Here is an 18,363-nt window from a genome sequence, read left to right as displayed (position 1 = left end):
AAAGGATTTATATCTTGCTATTACTAATTGGAGGCTTAAAAGTCTCCACATGAAGCCACCTAAAATTCTAGGTAGACACTTAAAATAGAGAAATCCTAGAGAAGGAATATCTGACAATCAATCTGGCAACTCTAATCATAATAAGCATAATAGTCATTATATCTATTATCTTTCCTAATAAATTACCCACATTTGCCATTATGAAAATAGACTAAGAAACCCCTAAATACGTATCTAAATTACCCTAACTCTGTCATTATAAAAGAATATAAAGTAACCCCCTAAATTTGCTGATAAATTATCAAATTACGTCATTATTAAAAGTTAAAGTAATCTCCAAATTTGAATCTAAATTAAATAATTGTAATAAAATTTTAAAGTGTACCAATATAAAATTTAAAATTACTATTTCTATCATTACTAATATATTGTTTATGCTATAATTTGTATAAAACTACTACCCATGTATGATAGAGGATATAAGAATAACAATTTACAAACAAATGATTCGATTAAATATATATCAAATACACATGGAGGTATGATGCAAAATAGAATCTATTGCAACTAGATAATGATAAATATATATATTTTAGCGTATGTGTTAGAATATTTGATTGATGAAAGAGGACGTGAGATAGATAATTATAATATTAGCTATGAGCTTTATTTTTATATTAACTCTAATTAACCCGTGCGGGAGCATGGCTTGATAGTTGCAGCCTCCCATTTCTTTCTTGCTTCAATGGCAACGGCGACATATTAAAAAAAGGCAACATAACTAGTATTCCTTTTGATGGCTCGCCACATTAGCATTCTGGCTCTGCTTGCCTTGAATCTTGGTTAAGGACATGTTTGAGGGAGCTGCAACTTCTCTAAAAGCTCTACTCAGAAAAGCTCCACTTGCTTCCTAGAAAGCTGCTTTTCAGAGAAGCTAACCATGACCCTATTTGGGGAGCTTTTGGCTTTTGGAGCTTCCTGAAGATGCAAAAGCTCCGATAAGCTCCTCCAAACAGGGCCTAAGTCATAGACAAGCAGGAGAGTTGCTTGCACCCTCCCTCTATCAAAACCAACTTAACCCCAGAGCTAAGGAGGCCAGCAAGCCCTCCCTAACCGCCAAAAGTCTCATGGATGACCTAGATTGAGTTTCACAACCTACACTTGAGGTATGTTGAGAAAACCCAAAACTAGTCAATAGTATTTCTAGAGTTGAAAAAAAAGTCAACAATGTGTATACAGATATGATCAGATCATCTCTAGCATATCCCATGGGCAAAACTAGCTCGTGCAGACATGAAAAGTCATAATACCTAAACCCTAATAGATCATGCCATATATCTTGGTAGTACATTTATTTGATATTGTAGATGTTAAAATATTTTTCTATAAATATGATTAAAATTAGATAAGGCCCTGTTTAGTTCTCAAAAAATTTCCTACAGTACCCGTCACATTAAATTTTTGGACACATGCATAGAGCATTAGATGCAGTTGAAAAAATAACTAATTATACAGTCTAACTGATTATCACGAGATGAATCTTTTAAGCTTAATTAGTCTATGATTGGACATTATTTGTCAAGTAACAACGAAATGTGCTACAATACCAAAATCCAAACTTTTCACCAACTAAACACAACCTAAGTTTGATTTATGACAAATCTAAACAACTTACACTTTGATACGGAGGTTTCACTAAGATTGCAGATTTCACTAAGATTATAAATACAATTCAACAATTCAAGTCTTACCCCAACAATTGCAAGTCACGGCCCTAAAAAAAACAATTGCAAGTCACATGTTTCAGTCTTCACATTACCAGTACTACATTCAGGCTTCATGAGTCCACGCATTAGGCATTACTAGAAATTACAAAACGCCCACCGCCTGACGTTCGCCCTGAGCGGTTTGCTTTCAGTTTTGGAACAACTCTTCAGTACGCCGCAGGTACTTTAGCCGCACAACAAGAGCAAGCATGCGGTAGTGCCAGTGCCGATTCACAACTATGATGCTTCCTGAAGAATTGGTGCTTGCACAGGTGTGTGATTTTTGCTTTTTCAGTAACCTTCGATTGGATCCAAATCTTTCGTTTATCTGCAAGACAGATTTTGGCTGCCTCTTGCTCCCGTCAGAGGAAACGGACATTTTCGGTAGCTCCTTTCGTTTCTTCAGGATTTCCTAGTATTCTTTTTAATAACTTTTGCTTCTACGTCATCTCGCCTCGAACAGAAAAGTTTACAAATGCCGAGGATGGAAAGGATTGCCCACAGAATATAATGGCCCGGCACAGGCCGGGGCACTGACAGAACCATAGTGACCACTTCAGATTTCTTGCTGTCGCCGCTCTCCCATGGAGCCCGACCACGCGGACGAGATCGGTAAGTGCGAGGCTGGCGGCGACGCGGGGCCGGAGCCTGAGCCCGGGGCTGCGTCTGCGTCGCCCGCCGCGGCGGCGCTCGAGCACCAGCAGCCGTGGCGCGAGCAGCTGACGGTGCGCGGCCTGGTGGCTGCGGCGCTCATCGGCTCCGTGTACACCGTCATCGTCATGAAGCTGAACCTCACCACGGGGTTCGTGCCCGCCACGAACGTCTCCGCCGCGCTGCTCGCCTTCCTGGCGCTCCGCGGCTGGACGGGCGCGCTGGCCCGCCTCGGCGCCGGCGCCGGCAGGCCATTCACGCGCCAGGAGAACACCGTCGTCCAGACCTGCGCCGTCGCGTGCTACTCCCTGGCGCTCTGCGGTGAGTACGTGCCAAAACCTGCCAGCTCGGTGCGGCGCTTGCCTGCTCTGCCGTGGCCGGTGGCGCGTGTCGTGACTCGTGACCCGTGTGAGTTGGTTGGCGTGCGCGCAGGGTTCGGGTCGTCCATGCTGGGCCTGAACAGGAGGACGTACGAGGCGGCCGGGGTGAGCACGCCGGGCAACGTGCCGGGGAGCGTCAAGGAGCCCGGGGTCGAGTGGATAACCGGGTTCCTCGTCGCGAGTAGCTTCGGCGGCCTGCTCACCCTGATCCCCCTCAGAAAGGTGCCTCATGGAGTCATGTCACAGACTGAGATCCTGTTCTAAAAAAATTGACTGCTGAAACTGAAAGTGTACATGTGGATTCAGGTCTTGGTCATCGACTACAAATTGACATACCCAAGCGGGACCGCGACGGCTGTTCTTATAAACGGGTTCCACAGCCCACAGGGAGACAAGAATGCAGAGTACGTGTGGAGATTATCTTCTCCATTTCTATGCTTAGATCAGTGTTACGGAGCTGATTAGTATGCATCTGTTGAGAAATATAATGATGCGAAACTCTGAACGGTTTGACTGATACTCAACTGCAGGAAAGCAGGTCCGTGCGTTTCTGAAGTACTTCGGGATCAGCTTCCTGTGGAGCTTCTTCCAGTGGTTCTACACCGGCGGCAGTGTCTGCGGATTCGCTCAGTTCCCCACGTTCGGTCTCCAGGCCTGGAAACAATCGTAATAGTCTTCATCTGACGCCCATCGTACTTCTTCTGATGAATTCTGATACAAGAATGGCGATTTCTCTAAAGTCTGAACTCTGACGTTCACGGGCCGTGGCTGCGATCTGGTTCTTCGATTTCAGCATGACGTACGTTGGATCCGGGATGATCTGCCCGCACCTTGTGAACATTTCCACCCTCCTCGGCGCGATCCTCTCCTGGGGGATTCTGTGGCCACTTATCAGCAAACGCAAGGGGGATTGGTACCCTGCAGACGTGACGGAGAGAAGCATGACCGGCTTGTATGGTTACAAGGTTTGCTGATTCGTGCTATATATACTTCACCTGAATTCTTCAGTCCAGTAATTAGCTAGTAGTGGATATGCAGTGTTGATATGTAGCAGTACATCTTAGCATTTTGGTTGCTCTGCCATGCAGTCCTTCCTTCCTGTGCATAGCTCTGATCATGGGCGATGGCCTCTACCACTTCGTCAAAGTCCTCGGCGTCACTGCCAAGAGCCTGCATGAACAATCGAAACTCAAACGCAGCAACAACCGAGGTAGCAGAAATGGATCGGAGCCTACAAAAAAAAAGAACAATCCCTACCTTCTTTATACCTGAATCTTCAGTGCTAATCAAAGTGACTCTGATGGTTGAACGAGATGCAGTGGCCGACTTGGACAACGCGGCCGCGGTCGACGACCTGCGGCGGGACGAGGTCTTCAACCGGGACTCCATCCCGGCGCGGCTCGCGTACGCCGGGTACGCCCTGACGAGCGCCGCCGCCGCGGTCACCATCCCGGTGATGTTCCAGCAGGTGAGGTGGTACTACGTGGTCGCCGCGTACGCGCTGGCGCCCGTGCTGGGCTTCTCCAACTCCTACGGCGCCGGGCTCACGGACATCAAAATGGGCTACTGTAACGAACATGGCACCATTGATGCCATTTCGAGTGATTTTGGTGATCGAATGACAACACAACACTTGGACTAATATGATTGTTAAGATAATCATTCTCAGGCTTTTAGGTTCAAGTGATGACAAAGAGAAAGAGAAGATAGGCGTAGCAAGGCCCGATGGACTGCCCCTACGGGGGTTCCGCTACCCGGTTAGCGGACGGGGGTCGAGGGGGAGCCGCCCCTCGCGGGTCTCAGGGCAGCGCCCTGAAAGCTCTTCGATTCAGGAGCACCGGAAGAACCGACGCCAGGGCATCGGAGCATCCGATGGTAGTCGGAAGAACCGACGCCTTGATACTTTGGTGCAGAAGGGAATCGAAGCCAAGTCAGCCTATAGGCACCGGTTGAACCGACGGTCTAAAATAGGGCATCGGTGCAATGGCCGTCCTTTGTACCAGAGACGATGTCAAGTGCCCAGAAGAAGTTTCTTCAGCACCGGTTCAACCGACGGTGCATCGGTGCATACCACCGGTGTAATGACGTCAGCGTCCAGGAGAAGATTCTTTCAGCACCGGTTGAACCGGTGAGGCATCGGTGCAAAGCATCGGTTCAACCGGTGGTCTCTGCGTCAGCCATCAGGAGTCCAACGGCTACTTCGTGTTATGAGTGACCGGATGAACCGACGCTACCCTGCCAAGAGGCATCGGTTCTTCCGGTGGTACGCAGATTCTCAGCTAACCGTTGGAGCAACGGCTACAAGACTTGGTGGCCTATATATACGCCTCACCCCGGCCATTTGAAGCTTGCTGGAGTTGCTGGACATCCCTCACACACCCAAGAACATCTCCAAGCCATACAAAAGCATCAAGATCATATCCTTAGCCCTTAGCACACTTTGAGAGTGTTGTGTAAAGGATTAGCTCTTAGTGAATGAGTTTGCAAGGCTTAGAGCCTTTGTGCTGTGGTTCATTAGTGAACCAAAACAAGAGCTTGGTGCGCCGGCACCTTGGAGCGTGGAGCTCGCCGGCAACGTCATCGACCCTCCGACTTGGTGTGGAGCGGCGACGACACCTTTGTGCGGGGGACGTGGAGACCCCCATCCTTTGTGGAGAAGCTCCTTAGTGGAACCCGGGGCCAAGGTGACCGTGATTGTGTTCACGGAAGAGACTTGGTGGCCGAGTAGCAATACTCTTAGTGAGTGCTACAACAACGTGGATGTAGGTGTGCCTTTGTGGCTAACCGAACCACGGGATAAACACCCGCGTCAAGAGTTTGCTATCTCCTATCCCGCTCTTTAAGCTTCCGCATTTCTTTCTAGTAATTTGTATGCCTTTACTTTCATAGAATAGTTTCTTGATAGGAAAGGCTATAGGTTGCTAAACTCTTTTGGGATAGGGGTTTTACACTAGAACAACCTAGTTGCACATATTGATAGCATGTTTTAGTTTAAGTTTAGTGCAAACTAGTTGGAGCCATAGGTCTAAGTTTTTATTAGTGCCTAATTCACCCCCTCCCCCTCTTAGGCTAGAGCACCCGATCACTTTCAGCTACAACTACGGCAAGGTCGCGCTCTTCGTCCTCGCGGCGTGGGCCGGGCGCGACGGCGGCGTCGTGGCCGGCCTCGTCGGCGGCGGGCTGGTGAAGGAGCTGGTGCTCATCTCGGCCGACCTCATGCACGACCTCAAGACGGCGCACCTGACCATGACGTCGCCGCGATCCATGCTCGCCGCGCAGGCCGCCGGGACGGCCATGGGCTGCGCCGTCGCCCCGCTCGCCTTCCTCCTCTTCTACCGGGCGTTCGACGTCGGCGACCCGGACGGATACTGGAAGGCGCCGTACGCGCTCATCTACCGCAACATGGCCCTCCTGGGGGTGCAGGGCTTCTCGGCGCTGCCCAGGCACTGCCTGCCGCTGTCCGCGGGGTTCTTCGCGCTCGCCGTGCTCGCCAACGCGGCGAGGGACGCCCTGCCGCTGCGGTACGGGAGGTACGTGCCGTTCCTCGTCGGCGCCAGCTTCGCCATCGACATGGTGGTGGGGACCGTCGTGGTCTTTGCCTGGCACCGGATTGACGGCGACGAGGCCGCGTTGCTGGTGCCAGCGCCCAGCGGTCGCGTCGGGCCTGATCTGCGGGGATGGCATATGGACGTTCCCTTCGTCGTTGCTTTCTCTTGCCAAGATCAAACCCCCGATCTGCATGAAATTCACAGCTGGAAGCTAGAGAAATAATGTATGGATGTTCGGGTGCTGACTTGATGCTGTCCTCCTCCATTGCTCTGATTGCACTGGATTCTCTTCCTTCTTTCTTTTAGGGAAAACGGTCGTGAAAAAAAAAACTTTCTTGCAAGATTCAAGTGCATGAAAAGCGTGGTACTTGTGTTTCTGGTGTAAGATGAGCCTCTTATGTTGCGATAAAGGCAGTAAAAATACACCGATTAATCTCTCATCTTATGATGAACTTGCTCAAGGTGGCCCACGCTAATAGCGCAGGTAGCTAGTTTTTTATTTATTTTTTAAAAATATTTATATTGACAGAAGAGATGTATTTGGTAATTTATTTACCTATCGTTTGCTCTTGTTGAATACTACCTGCAGTTTTCTATGCATAGGACGCCATATCAATAATCATTTTTTATGTTGCTTTGTTCTATATTATAGTTGCATATTTTAGTACTTAAACCTGCAAAATCTAAATTTGAGGATTGAATTCAATTTTGTGTCACCTTGAATATGGATGCATACTGTACATATTTGTATTCATATAAAGTTTTTTATAATTATGAAATATATTTATATGTATTTGTTAGTTATGTTTGCCAACAATCTGTAACTTAGATGTTGGAGTTCGATTTGTATCTTGCAATATTTTGATTATTATTTAGCGAACATATATCTAGTGTAGTTGTTAGAGCACTTAAGTAGCATCTAGCAGATCTAGATCTAACTCATCATGGGAGCGAAATAAAAATGATCATGGATTAGACAAAAAAAAATTATGTTAAAAATAAGTTGGGGCCTCCTGGCTTTGGTAAATAAATGTTATGCAAAATTTATATATATGCGTGCTATGTTAATGCATTTATGTTTTAAATTTTTTATTTAACCGAACCTATTATTATTTTCTCACTTTGGTTACTGCACAATTTATTAGTTTTTAGCTCATATGACTGCATAATTGGCCTACTTTAGAGTTTTGTCATCTCGGTGATAGATAGTTCCATATATATATATATATATATATATATATATATATATATATATATATATCTTTGTTGTTGTTTTTAACTCTTTTCTTTATCTTCCATTTTCTCTAGCAGTTTTTATTGATTTATCCGTCTTCTATTTTGTTCCTTGGTATATTTGAAATCGATTAGTGTGTATCGCATCCGAAGCATCTAATGGAGAAGTTTCTTGTTTAGTATTGTGCCTTAGGGTTTTTTTCTAAGCGAAGAGGAGCAGCGACAACGCACATTTGTTTGAATCATTAGTTTTGTATTGTAGGCAATCGAATTTGGGATAGATTAGCTGGACTTCAAGCCTGTAGCTGTGGCTAAAATAACTCCAGTTGTGGCTTCTTTGATGGAACAACTTCTCTTATGGATATAGAGCCGTTTTGAAAACCGTTCGGTAGAACCGCTTCACCTATTTTTTTTATGAATATATGGAAGTTGTCAAATGTCCAACACGACATGGCTATAATTTAATATTTTCTCATCTATAATATGATTTCGTAATAACATAACTTTAGATGAAATAACATACTATTGACTAATGATATTAATTATAGACTAAACCAATAAATTCACTATTGTCTTTTTCTTTTGCCCTCATTTTCTCATTTTTCCTGCCTTCTTTTTCTATTCTCATTTTTTCTACTTTCCTTACCCGTTCAACCTTGGTGCTTCTTTATTATTTTCTCTTCTCTTTCTCTATACATCTTTAGAGGTATAGATCACATCTGTGTTCCGTGCCTAGTGTGTACTTATAGAAGATTAAATAGGCATAATAATGTTAAGAATTATATATGCTATTTAATTCGTCACACACGACTAACTCCCTGATTTTCCCATGCATCTATTTAGATTGAGCTAATAATAGTCACATTTATTCGTAGGTTTTGGTGCTTTACTCTTTATCCCAGCGATTGTTACTTGTATGGAACTATTTATATGCCCAGAGAATCATGATTCTTTGTTGACCACCATCAGATTAGTTTGTATAACTAAAGTTGTTCGGAAATATGCAACATTTATGATGATAATCCTTGTTTGGAGAAAGCATTGGTTCTTCAGCGGATATTTCTCTCGCATTGATTCGCCTGCGTATTCATTGGCCCACACTGATAATCATAAGGTGCCGATGGTCTTGCAAAAGATTGCAATATCTGAAATTGCGCTTCATCATTATCTTTTTCATCCCTATCTTTACGCTTGGTTGCTCTAGAAGAAATTGATTGATTGAGTTCAGAAATGATTTTGAGTAGAATCCAATGTGCTTCATGCAACTGCATGTACTACAAGACGTTCTTGAGACTCGAAAAGTTGTGATTCGGAATCTCGAGCAAAGACTATGGTCGCGTCATAGTGCAGGGCGTTCCAAAGATTTTTCAAAGCAATTATCTCTTTCAATAATACCGATACAATACAACTATGGTCGCGTTGTCACACTTATGTTGCTGCCATTTTTTTGCATCTTTAAGGAGGGTTAATGCGAGACATAGGTGGTAACATGAGTTTTTATGTCATGCCGACTCTGCATTTAATTTTAATTAGATACAGATACTTTTGGGTAGTTTAGAATATTGCATCTCATTAAATTGGACATGGACTCTTTGTTCAATTTAGGTCGTTAGATCTTCATTAAATCGAATGGTGTAAATCCTATACACAAATACTATTTAGATCTTCATTAATTTGGAGTAATTTAGCTATTCGGCTAATATTAATTTTTTGTCGAGTGCTAATGCTAATTTTTTTAATTTTTTTAATTCATAATTTTCCTATTTAGCAATTGTATTCAACATGGACTCTTTGGTTAAGTCCTAATTTTCTTATTTTTTAAATTCCGAAATAAACTATTTGCTAATAGTATTCGGCATGGACTATTTGCCATGTCCTAATTTTCCTTAATTTTTTAAATCCGAAATTAGCTATTTATTAATCGTATTCGATATGAACTCTTGAGTTAGTTTGAAACGTTAGATCTTCATAAAATCTAATGGTGCAAATTCTTCTCTTTTTTAGATTAACGTGGGAATTTCTAGACCCTCTCGGCGAACGTGGTGGCTTCTTTTAACACTCCTTTAATAATATAATAGATAGATATTGGGGAGAACATCCATCAACAAGACATGCAGCAGAATAAACAACTGCATGCACAAAAGACACATGATGTGTTCCACTCATTTTGCAAAAAAAAAACTTTGAAATTTAAATAAATCAACACGCAGTCCGACTTTCTCTCAGATAATTTTGCGAAAAAGTCATTTTTTTTGTAAAAACAACCCGCAGTCCCATCTTCCTGATTTAGGGAAACTTGCAAAGAAAATCTTAGTTTTTTATAAAATCAACCCGCTGTCCAGATCTTCTCTCTAAATATTTTTTAAAAACCCTTCAGATTTAATTAAATCAAACCACACCATGTTCCATTCATTACTTGTACACGAGTAACATTATACATACGATTTGAACACCAAAACATGTTGAAATCAAAAGTTGTTTAATATAGAATTTGATAAAAAAATTAAAAACTACAACTTCATTATAGAGCAAATTTTAAAATGTAAGGCTTTCGCAATTCGTTTGCACAAATACTTGCATGTGATCCATCGTACCTACAATAGGGACACCAAAACGTCTTCAAATTAAAAAATATTCAATACAAAAGTTGCTCAGAATTTCAAAATGTACAGCTTTATTATATAGTTTCTCGGAGCACACGTCTAGGTGGGATATTTATTGTTTCATCTTCTTCATGTTAAATTGATGCTCTCTGACTTTTGATGCCTCCATTAAAAATAACATACACTCCTTGCTTTGTTTATGAGAGCTCGAGGAAAGCTTGTTGATGTCAGAAACGGCATCCACTCACTACTCTCTATTTTGGTTCCAAAAGCTTGCCAGTGTGATGTCTGACCTCTACACTGAATGTGACAACCAACCTTTGTTAGGCAGCTACACTAAAAATTGCATCCACTCTCTCACTTGTTTCTAAAATCTCTCCAAATGCTCTTTAACGCTAAACACATGGACATATGCATTTTTCCCTCAAAAAGTTGCCAAAAACACTTGGGATGTGACTTGTGAGATGCATCCACTGAAAAGTGACATCCACTGCTTCCTTGTTTCTAAAACTTGCATTACATCAATCAAGCACTTGTTCTATTCCAACTTCCAAGTACTACTAAAATAGTTAGATTTACTGTATTTCACCGGTGGACAGAGTGACTATGACCGCAATGCTCGTGTGTTCCAGAAAAGGAAGAGTAGTCCGCGGGCTAATCTTAAAGAACGATGCTAATTTTTTCTTAAAGAACGACGCTAATGCATTGTCATTTTGTTGAAATTGGCAGGTCGCATCGAGGTAGCACGGCACGGCATGTACCTTGTGTGCAGTCTGCTTGTGTAGCTCTGCTGTCCGCCTAGCTGGGTCGGCTTCTTTGGATTACTTGCCCTCACTCTGCTAACTCGGTGAGCCTCTTCCTCTTCTTGCTTTGCTTCTTGACTTCTTGTGCGCCTTCGGCGAGGCAAGCCTTCCTCATTACTCTCCTCTATAGAAAGGGGCGACACCTATTTCTTCCTCGGCAGCCATGGAAGCCGCTGGCGCGCGGGGCGAGGCGCCGGCGCCCGAGATCGAGAAGTCCGTCGCCGACACCGAGGACGTGGAGTCGGAGCCCGTGGCGGCGGTGGCGGCGGATCGGCGTGGGGAGGAGCGCGTGCCGCCGTGGCGGGAGCAGGTGACGGTGCGCGGCCTGGTGGCGGCTCTGTTGATTGGATTCGTCTACACCGTGATCGTCCTCAAGCTGGCGCTCACCACGGGCATCATCCCCACGCTCAATGTCTCCGCCGCGCTGCTCGCCTTCCTCGCGCTCCGCGGCTGGACGCGCGCGCTCGGCCGCCTCCGCCTCGGCGGCGCCGGCGGAGGCGCGCCACGCCCCTTCACCCGCCAGGAGAACACCGTCGTCCAGACCTGCGCCGTCGCGTGCTACACCATGGCCTTCGGCGGTGCGCTCCCGTCCGAAACTCCCAATCACCTCCCCTATCCAGTCTTTTATTAGTAATATATTCACGTGTCGCTTCTTGATTTCACATATAAAAATTTGAGTTTGGTGCTGTGCAGGCGGGTTTGGATCGTCGCTGCTGGCACTGGACAAGAAGACATACGAGCTGGCCGGAGTGAACACGCCGGGCAACGCGCCGGGGAGCTATAAGGAGCCTGGTGTCGGGTGGATGACCGGATTCCTCCTCGCGATTAGCTTCGTTGGGCTCCTCAACTTGCTCCCACTCAGAAAGGTGCCTTCTTTGTTCTTCCCCCACAAAATTTGCCTCATTTATATGGATCATTAGGACAGCATGAGGTACATTACCAATCTCTTCTATCCAGATTAGCTTTCTGCAGCTCTGCTAGCAGAGGAGCTGGTAATCTATTATTTAGTTAAGAAAATAGGTTAAAAAAATGAAAAAGGGAACAAAACAAGAGGAGAAACTATGCTCGGGTTTAAGATGCAACAATGAGCCTAGCTGTCCATAATTTTCTTTTTTAAAAAAATTATTAAAAAAAGAGCACAGCAAGGATCCAGTGGCTGGGAGAACTTATATTCCATAGAGAGTTAAAATGATAGTGAAAGGCCAACAAGAAGTAGCTGGTGCTAAGGAAGTTTTCCAACCAGAGATGAGTTGCTGATGCTTTCCTCGAAGCTTAATCTTGGCAATGATTTTGCAAAGAGATTGTTCACAGATTATTCATTGTTTGCAAAGAGAATATTCCAATCAGATCTGTGTCTTTATATTATTAGAATAGCTAACGTATGCTGTAATATCCATACTTAGTGTGGGAATGGTGTCCCTGTTAATACCAATTTGTTGGATATCAGGATATACTAAACATTACTAGCATTTTTGGAAGGACACACTACACATAGTACTTTTCAATATTTTGTAAATAAAAGGATCAAGGGCCATTTCCATATTCCATTATTTAGCTTCATTTCATATTTTGTGAATTTTTGGCCTGTTCGGCAGCTCCCTTACCATTTTCCTTGAAAAAAAAAGTAGCGCCCTTGAATACAACTGTCAGCTGCATTGCCTACATGTGCAGATGAATAACGGTCAAGTGGCGCAAATGATCCCTCCTAAATTCCTGTTTTCAAACGACTTGGGCTCTTTTTCATAAAGATGCCAAGGCCCAGTCACTAAAAAATGGCCCCACTTATCTTTTAGGCTGGGTTCGCTCAACAAAGTGATCATAAACCTCTATCTTCTTTCATTTGTATGTTGCATCTCATTATTTGCATAACATTTCAGGCTCTGGTCATAGACTACAAATTGACTTATCCAAGTGGGACTGCAACAGCTGTTCTTATAAATGGATTCCACACAACTAGAGGAGAAGAGAATGCAAAGTATGGAACAGAACTCACTTTGTGCTAACTACCAGTTGATTCACTCCCTACGTGAATAGACTGAGCTCCTGCCTTTTTTTTTTGGAAACAAGAGTGATCAATTCACAAATCACAACCAGTATTATTCTTTTACCTTCCATGTTAGGAAGCAAGTCAGTGGATTCCTGAGGTGTTTTGGGATCAGCCTCCTATGGAGCTTCTTTCAGTGGTTTTACTCAGGTGGCGAGGGTTGTGGATTTCTTCAATTCCCTACTTTTGGTCTAAAGGCTTGGAAACAAACGTATATCAATGGTTATTCTATTGCTTGTAGTGCTGCTTCATACTAATCCATCATCCATGTCAGAGTCTCCTAAACTTTGAATTCTTTGGCTGTCAGGTTTTTCTTCGATTTCAGCCTCACTTACGTTGGTGCGGGAATGATCTGCTCACACCTTGTGAACCTTTCGACCCTCTTTGGTGCTATACTTTCTTGGGGGATATTGTGGCCACTCATCAGCAAACAAAAGGGAAATTGGTACCCAGCAAATGTACCAGAGAGCAGCATGACAAGCTTGTTTGGTTACAAGGTCTGCTTGAGCATTTACGGTTCTTTCAAATCAGACTACTTGGAATAAAAAAAAGGTTTTACAGAATGCTTTCACTGTGTTCCTGGTGCAGTCCTTTCTGTGTATAGCTCTGATTATGGGAGATGGTCTCTACCACTTCATCAAAGTCATGGTTATCACTGTTAATAGTTTACACGAACGGCCCTGGAACGGACATACTAAGAAAGGTAAATGTGCATTGAGAAAACCAAGCATTCCCTGGTCTCTCCGCCTTTTATTGCAAAAACCCTCATCTGATGCTGAGTGGGTGTATTGCAGTGAAAAATGATGATACTATTGCAGCAGATGACATGATGAAGCACGATGAGGTCTTCAATACGGACTCCATCCCAAACTGGCTGGCATACACTGGATATGCCTTACTAAGCATCATTGCAGTAATTGTCATACCAATAATGTTCCGACAGGTGAAATGGTACTACGTGATCGTAGCCTATGTTCTTGCTCCAGTGCTGGGGTTCTCCAACGCCTACGGAACCGGGCTCACTGACATGAACATGAGCTACAACTACGGCAAGGTTGCTCTCTTCATCTTTGCAGCCTGGGGGGGCAAGGACAGCGGCGTCATCGCCGGGCTTGTCGGTTGCGGGATAGTGAAGCAGCTGGTGCAGGTCTCCGCCGAGCTGATGCACGACTTCAAGACGGGCCACCTGACACTGACGTCGCCGCGATCCATGCTCGTGGGGCAGGTGATCGGCACGGCCATGGGCTGCATCGTCTCGCCGCTCACCTTCACGCTCTTCTTCAGGGCGTTCGACGTCGGGAACCCGGACGGGTACTGGAAGGCCCCCTACGCGCTGATATTCCGGAACATGGCCATCCTGGGCGTGGAGGGCGTCTCGGCGCTGCCGGCGCACTGCCTCGAGCTGTCGGCCGGCCTCTTCGCGCTCGCGGTGCTCGCCAACATCGCGAGGGACCTCCTGCCGCGGAGGTACGGGGCGTGCGTGCCCCTGCCGACGGCGATGGCTGTGCCGTTCCTCGTCGGCGCCAACTTCGCCGTCGACATGTGCGTGGGGAGCCTGGTGGTGTTCGCCTGGCGCAGGGCCGACGGCGAGGATGCGGCGCTGCTGGTGCCGGCGGTGGCGTCGGGCTTCATCTGCGGAGACGGGATGTGGACGTTCCCGTCCTCCCTGCTCTCCCTCGCCAAGGTGAAGCCGCCGGTCTGCATGAAGTTCACGCCCGGGACGGATTAATCGATGAGTAAATAGGATGGATGGCCTTGTCGCATGATGAAGCTGGATTCATGGTTGTGTTTTCAGCGGAGGCAGGCCTTGAGAGGCACTCACTGCATGCAATTTGTGCAGTATGGCAGACCTTCGAGATGGACGAAATGTGGCCTGCATCTTTTTCATTTTTCTGGATGACACCGACCGTTTTCAGCAGTTACAGGTTGACGCTCGATCACAGTAGTACAATCTTGCAATTCATTCCACCACATCTGAATCGGAAACCTTAGAGCTCGCAAGTTTTTTCCCTGTCACCACCAGATACTAGTGTGAACGCGATGCCGCTGAAGCTGTTCGTGAAAGCACATCCCTGTTGCTATCTGTCAGTCTGCCGTCCACTCATCCTCCTCCACTTTCGACCGTTTCGTCTGAAGATTTCGCGCCGATGCCGCCGCTGCTAATTTGGTGGCGTTCAGTCTTTTTCATTCTCTCCGTCCAAAAACGGCCGGAGAGACCCTGACGGAACCCCATCCTCGCTTCATAAGGAAATAACTGCACGAACAGATCGCGTGAACGTGCATGCAGAAACCCGGGGATTTCAGTTCCTTGTCGCCTTCGGTTTCGATCGTGAGGGAGCATAGCACCACCTGAAAACGAGTGATGCTCTGCACTTGTTTTTTTAAGATTACACAGTACAACGCAAAACACTCACAACGCACGCACACTCACATACCTATGAACACACGTACGTAAATCCTACCCCTATGAGCATTTTCGAAGACTGAGTCGTCAAATCCTCGAGATTGACGAAGTCACCACAGACGTCTCGCTATCGACGGAAACGTCGCCTACCACTGAATGCATAAAGCCGTTAAATCCCAGAATATTCGCTCCCATGGGGAGTTAAACCCAAAACCTCAGATACTACTGAGACTCTTGTAAACACTAGACTACAAGCCTTTTCGCATGCTCTGCACTTGTTTGTCTTCGTCCGTCTCCAGAGCTAGCAATGCAGTCGTTTGTCTCCCATATTTTTTTTTAAGTCGCATTAGTTGATCATTTTTTCCTTGCTGCCTGCTGGGCTACGCCGCGAGGTTGGCGTATCATCGGAAATGCATACGGTAATCAGAGTTATGGACACAAGAAGCCCCCGTACGTATTTCAGACGTCTGAATCTGAAGTCCTGATGCAACCTATTGCCACACATTGTTGTCAGCAAGGGGCTGCTCATTTGATCACTTAAAACTGATGGACACGATGATTGGTGCGTTCGGTGCAGTACTGCAGAAGAGACTCATCCGAGAATATAGCACTTCAAAAATTCTTAAGCAACTGCAAATTCATCACACATGAAACAGACACTACAAAAAAGTACTTTGGGACTTGCATGTTCCAAATCAAGACACACAAGAACTATCCTCGTTCAAGTAGCGGTACTATGGCACTATGCAGCACATCCAGAAAATCCAACTCCTCCTTAAGGAGTAGAGGAGAGCGTAAAATTCATCTCCTCCTTCCATGCCTCTAGGGATCCCTAAAGGCATAACACTACTTTATTGTGACAGAACCGCCAAATTAAAACTCAAAATTAAGCTAAATGGCCATCATTTGAACACATCAGACACATTTGGCTTAACGGTTTAATTTGACAGCTCTTTCGGAACGGACCTTCTGATCGAAACAAACACCAGTAGTCTCACGCGAAGGTGAGCATAGACAGTATAAACATAACGAGTACATATAAATACAACTACAATACCGAGTACATATAAATACAACTACAATACCGAGTAGAGTACATTAAGTTCTACAAACCTGGTTTAATTACATAAATAATATACAAGAGCAACTTTATTTTAAAACAAAGTCCAACATAGGAAACCTGACGTCTATAATACATGAAGCGCAGTATCGAATCACACACTCAGCCCACGGGTGTGTGATTTGGTAACTAGCAAGCACTAAACATCTGGTCCGGCCACCTCCCAACCATCCGCGTCAAGCTGGATGAACTTAGCACAACAAGGGCAGAAGTCTATCTCATCCTGACCTAAAATAGTTTGAGCCACAACCCTGAGTATACTAATACTCCGCAAGACTTACCCGACTATGGGTATACATAGCCCACTATCTAGACATGCACGACTTTTTTGGATGTGGGTTGTTTTGCGGAAAAGCATTTAAGAGTGAGTCCTTACTTCCATTATTTTAGCTCACATTCGATATAAATTAATATCCTCTATGCATTTGCAGAACCCTTTCTAAAATAAACATAATAGAAGATCAATTAGTAATCTCAACATTTCCTTCAACATATACATTAACATTCTATCTCATCACTACGATGCGGTCCTGCGATCAAGGTGCTCATATCCGAGAGTGACTGACGGCGAATCGATCCGATTTAACCTTGCAAGGTAGACCTAACCAGCACGGCACGCAAAAACCCCGTCGGACCCCACGCACCAACCTTTCCCCTCCCCGCCTCGAACTACAGGAACCAGCCCAACGACATATGGTCAGCCGAGCTCAACGTGAGACCACCAAAAGTAAACATATGCATCCCAATTCTCCGCGACTACTCGACTCGCCCCAGGAGTTGGGTGCGGGTTCCTGTACTTTCGAAGCAAAGCAGTACTCGGCTTACTGGTTTCGACTACCTCCTACTTCCGGTATGCGGTTAGTACTGTTCAAACTCAATCACAGGGCCAGACAACGAACGGTCCTTAACCGACACAGACGGGGCTAACTTTTCCCCGCCCGGTCTCCAAATTCTTTTACTTTCTCACTTAATTCAATATTCCATATATTCAAAATAACTAAATACCCTATATCTCGCGAGTGACCCGAAATCACTCGTCTTCTACCGAGTTCTATTAAGCATAGTATTTCTATTGTCCTCTACATACTAGTATAACTCGAGGAGACCTAGTGATCATGCAACTAGGGTTTCAAACAATTCCTGAACCTAATGCACAAGTAATAGAAACATAAATATAGGTGTCATAGTTTGAAATAAAAGGATGTGCACCGAGGCTTGCCTTCGGGCTGCTGCTCAGTGCTAGTGTCCTCTGGGCCTTGGGCCGGGTCATAACGGAACTCCTGCGGGGCTTGCTCCATCTGCTCCTGCGGCTCCGCGGTCACCTCGTACACGACTTCCTCGGTCGCGGATTCTATATGTATGCATATGAGACAATGAGTAAATGCCAACTTGACTTTGTAATTAGAAGATAAATATTAAACAAATTAACAATTTACATAAAATAACGCAGGTATGGTGATAATTAACTTAAACCCTAAGTGCTAAGAACAACTAATCTACCTAAGTATCAAACTAGAGCACCATTTAAAATCAACAGAACATGACTTGCAAAGACATTTATTAAATTACTTCTCATGATTTCTAAAGAATCTTATATATAAAGATATTATTTATCCCTATGCAAATATACTAGCTAGGTACACTTTATAATCATGTACTAAACTATGCATTATGATCATGAAAATTTTACAGTGAACCACTCATACTTAAGGTAAGCTACTGCAAAAATTTCGTAATTTCTGGATGAACAGATTTATAGAAACTAATTAAGCAAGACTAAATACAATTTAAATTATTGCAATGGTAAAAAG

General features: G+C 44.7%; 1 protein-coding gene and 1 pseudogene across 1 annotated transcript; both read left to right on the top strand.

Moving 5' to 3' along the window:
• Nucleotides 1-2,350: 2,350 nt before the first annotated feature.
• Nucleotides 2,351-6,718, top strand: LOC120655640 (annotated as a pseudogene).
• Nucleotides 6,719-11,046: 4,328 nt separating this feature from the next.
• LOC120711110 (metal-nicotianamine transporter YSL2-like) lies at nt 11,047-14,987 on the top strand. Its single transcript, XM_039996527.1, has 7 exons — nt 11,047-11,562; nt 11,678-11,850; nt 12,862-12,959; nt 13,105-13,239; nt 13,336-13,525; nt 13,617-13,731; nt 13,823-14,987. Exons 1-7 carry the CDS (start codon nt 11,148-11,150, stop codon nt 14,755-14,757), a joined length of 2,061 nt encoding a protein of 686 aa, XP_039852461.1. The 5' UTR covers nt 11,047-11,147; the 3' UTR covers nt 14,758-14,987.
• Nucleotides 14,988-18,363: the final 3,376 nt, after the last annotated feature.

The sequence above is a fragment of the Panicum virgatum genome, chromosome 1K (genome assembly GCF_016808335.1).
Source record: "Panicum virgatum strain AP13 chromosome 1K, P.virgatum_v5, whole genome shotgun sequence".
NCBI classification, from domain to species: domain Eukaryota; kingdom Viridiplantae; phylum Streptophyta; class Magnoliopsida; order Poales; family Poaceae; genus Panicum; species Panicum virgatum.
This window is presented reverse-complemented; position numbering and strand designations above follow the sequence as displayed.